At 49.0% G+C, this 3,283-nt stretch overlaps 1 protein-coding gene across 1 annotated transcript; it reads left to right on the forward strand.

The window, feature by feature from the left end:
- The first annotated feature begins 1,196 nt into the window (after positions 1 to 1,196).
- LOC123116109 (glutathione S-transferase U18) lies at positions 1,197 to 2,902 on the forward strand. Its single transcript, XM_044537115.1, has 2 exons — positions 1,197 to 1,877; positions 1,975 to 2,902. Exons 1-2 carry the CDS (start codon positions 1,560 to 1,562, stop codon positions 2,350 to 2,352), a joined length of 696 nt encoding a protein of 231 aa, XP_044393050.1. The 5' UTR covers positions 1,197 to 1,559; the 3' UTR covers positions 2,353 to 2,902.
- Positions 2,903 to 3,283: the final 381 nt, after the last annotated feature.

Below are 3,283 nucleotides of genomic sequence, written 5' to 3' on the forward strand. Positions count from 1 at the left end.
CACCAGCTATAAAGTGCTATTAATGCTCTTAAAGACTACAAAGTGAACGCCTGACCGTTGCTGTCCTGAGTGACTCTTGGTGTTCAGTAGGTCGAGTGGTTTCTTGTATGGTCGAGTGACATCAGGAGGGAGGGGTACCCGATTGATATGACTGGTCGAGTGGATTGCACTCGACGCCTTCAATTGGTACTCCTTGTTGTCTCTTTGGTGCCTTTGCTTCTAGGGTAGTGACCTTGGATAGGGTGTTTCGGTCAGGCCTATTACCCTACCCTAGGTCTATATCATCATCAAGGAGGGCTGGCGGCTGCGGGAGTTAGGGTTCCCCGTGTCGCCTCGGGAAGGGATACGAGTTGAAAGGGAGTTTTTTTCAACACCACCTTCAGATGTGCAATACTGTAACCCTTCTCAATCTAATATTCTTCTCTAATTTGTTTTGCAGTTCTACGAACCAAGCATAGTTGGTTAGATTTATTGCAGTGAAATGAAACCATCAAAGTTCATTTTTTTTGGATTTATTTCATACATTTCGGGCGGCGTTTACATTGACTACGAAGTCGCTCAATACCAAGATGTATCCTGACGGTCTACCACACCAAGTTTTGCCCGGATTCGACGAGGAAGGAGCGATGACGACGGCGTACCTTCAGCTCGCTTCAGTTTTTATAGTCGTCGCTAGATGGTCTACGAACCTGGATGTATTTTTTTACTACCTTCACAGTTGATGAATAGACCAGACGTTTAAAAAAATGTTATCGTGTTAAAAAGTACTCCACTCTTTTTTAAAACACCACCTTATATTAATTAACCAACCACTCCAGCACACTCAATCGATACAATATTCACCACACACGACGGTACATCATTAACAAAAATATCATCTAATATATTGTCAAAGCTATACTTAGCGATTAAATGTGCCACCATATTGACCAAACGATTAATCTTTGACAATTGAAAATTGTTGATCAACTTTGAGATGCTCAACGCTTTCATCTTCAAGTCACGCATAGCAGATCTGTCATAGACCCCTGATACAAGAGACGCAACCACAAAAGCGCAATCAGTCTCTAAAATTATAGAATTATGAAGAGAAATACCTATGTATAGACCGGCAATGCAAGTCCTAAGCTCCGCTTCCTCCACGCTTTGACAAGCATCAATGAAATCCCAGGACGAGACAATAACTTCCCCCTCCTCGTCCCTGACCACCACCCCCACACTGGCTTCTCTACTCTGGAACACTAATGGACATGTCAAGCCACGTGCGCCATCACAACGCCCAACAACCACTGTTGGTCCAATTTGGTTGTTCTTAATTCGATCACGCACCGCACCAACCGCGCCCTTTACCCCAAGATGGATGGATCCGACAACTCCGGCCGCGCTCCGATGGCGTCGATCGGTCTCTGACGCCGTCGACGGCGTTGTTTCGAATCTTCCTGCTCCAGAAGACAAATCAAAATTACCGTTGGTTTACGGTGGTTCCACTAAGCTGGGTTATAAAAGTGAGTTAGTTGTGAGCTTGTGTGTTAGAAGAGCCGGCGGCGGCGGCGGCGGCGATGTCGGAGCCGGTGGTGGTCGTGGGCGGGTGGGCGAGCCCGTTCGTGTCGCGAGTGTGCATCGCGCTCAGGCTCAAGGGCGTGGAGTACGAGTTCCTCCAGGAAGCGGTGGGCAGGAAGAGCGAGCTGCTGCTCAGGTCCAACCCCGTGTACAAGAAGATGCCCGTGCTCCTCCACGGCGGTCGCCCCGTCTGCGAGTCCCTGGTAATCCTGCAGTACGTCGACGAAGCTTTCTCCGCCGCCGGGAAGCCCATCCTTCCGGCCGACCCCTACCACTGCGCCGTCCACCGGTTCTGGGCAGAGTATGCCGACTCCAAGGTGAGCCAGCCATTCGATCGTGACCACTGGATCTGGAACGCAAGTTATTTTACTGTTCTGGTAACTGATCATGGCTATCGGTCCCGGGAGGTTGCAGCTCCATTCACCACTTCGGACATTGAGAGGTATGGTCGGCGGCGACAAGGCTCATGCCGCGGAGCAGGTGTCCGCCGCGCTCCGGCAGCTGGAGGAGGCCTTCGTGGAGTGCAGCTGCGGGAAGCCCTACTTCGGTGGGGATGACGTCGGCTTCCTGGACATCGTCGTTGGCTCCTACATCGGGTGGTTCGGAGCCGCAGAGAGGATCGCTGGGCTTCCCGTCCTCGACGAGGTCAGAACGCCGCGGCTGGCGGCCTGGGCGGTGCGGTTCTGCGCGCACGAAGCCGTCGGGGACCTCGTGCCCGACGCCGCCAGGCTCGTTGAGTTCGGAGAGGTGCTCCGCGCGGCGCTGGCGGCCAACGCTTCCTCCCGGCCGTGAGGCGCTGCCGCGCCGGGGGCCTCAGCGATCGGATCCAGCTCCAAGGCTCCAGTCTGGTTGGTTGGGTTCACTTGTCCCTACATACCCGCACATACGTCTCTGAATAAATAATGTTATTCAGCGAACGTTTTGTCGGAGGTGCAAGTTATAACAAACATTTTTCATGTCAATTTATATGTTGGAAGCATTGACAATTCTTACAAGCGAACACAGGAATTTTCGCGCAAAATCCTCTGTTGAATTTGTGAAGAAATTGTCACGTGCTTTTGAAGAATTTGCCATACAAAACATTCACAATTTCATGTCCCACGGCAAATGTTTGCTAGTTATTGGGGTCCATAAACAATTGCCATACTCTGATGGTCACAATCTCAAATGGTTTAAGAACTCGAGGCTATTCTAAATTGTTTTATGTTTTACATTTCGTTGGCACCATAACTTCTGCCTATTTATAATATCAATATGCGCTACTACGACGAGTTATGTACCCCAACTTCCACTCTAGCCGCCGTTGATTGTAGCCGACCGCTAGAGATCAAAACTTGGACAAAACTTGGCGGCTACAATCAATATCCTTTTATTTTTTTACTAGTTCTGTGTCTAGCTGTCTATCTATGACATTGGCTATTGGATTTTTTGATATTTATCAGATCTAAGATGCCCCATGAGTGTCTTTTCTTTAGAAAGAAGGCACTACTGTGTGCTCCTTTCTCTTCCTTTTCACATTTTGGTTATATCTATATCTATATTTTTTATTTCTTTCAAGGTTCACATATTCCATGTCACCACATGTGTCATCTAGCCCTCCACATCATTATGTACATGCAATCAATTCATAGTCCGTTTCCCCTCACCTGCAAACAGGGGCGGAGGCATGATTGGAGCTTAAACGAGGCCGAGCATGATGATTCTCATTTAGAGGGGACCAAGA

Source organism: Triticum aestivum, chromosome 5B, assembly GCF_018294505.1.
Source record: "Triticum aestivum cultivar Chinese Spring chromosome 5B, IWGSC CS RefSeq v2.1, whole genome shotgun sequence".
NCBI lineage: Eukaryota > Viridiplantae > Streptophyta > Magnoliopsida > Poales > Poaceae > Triticum > Triticum aestivum.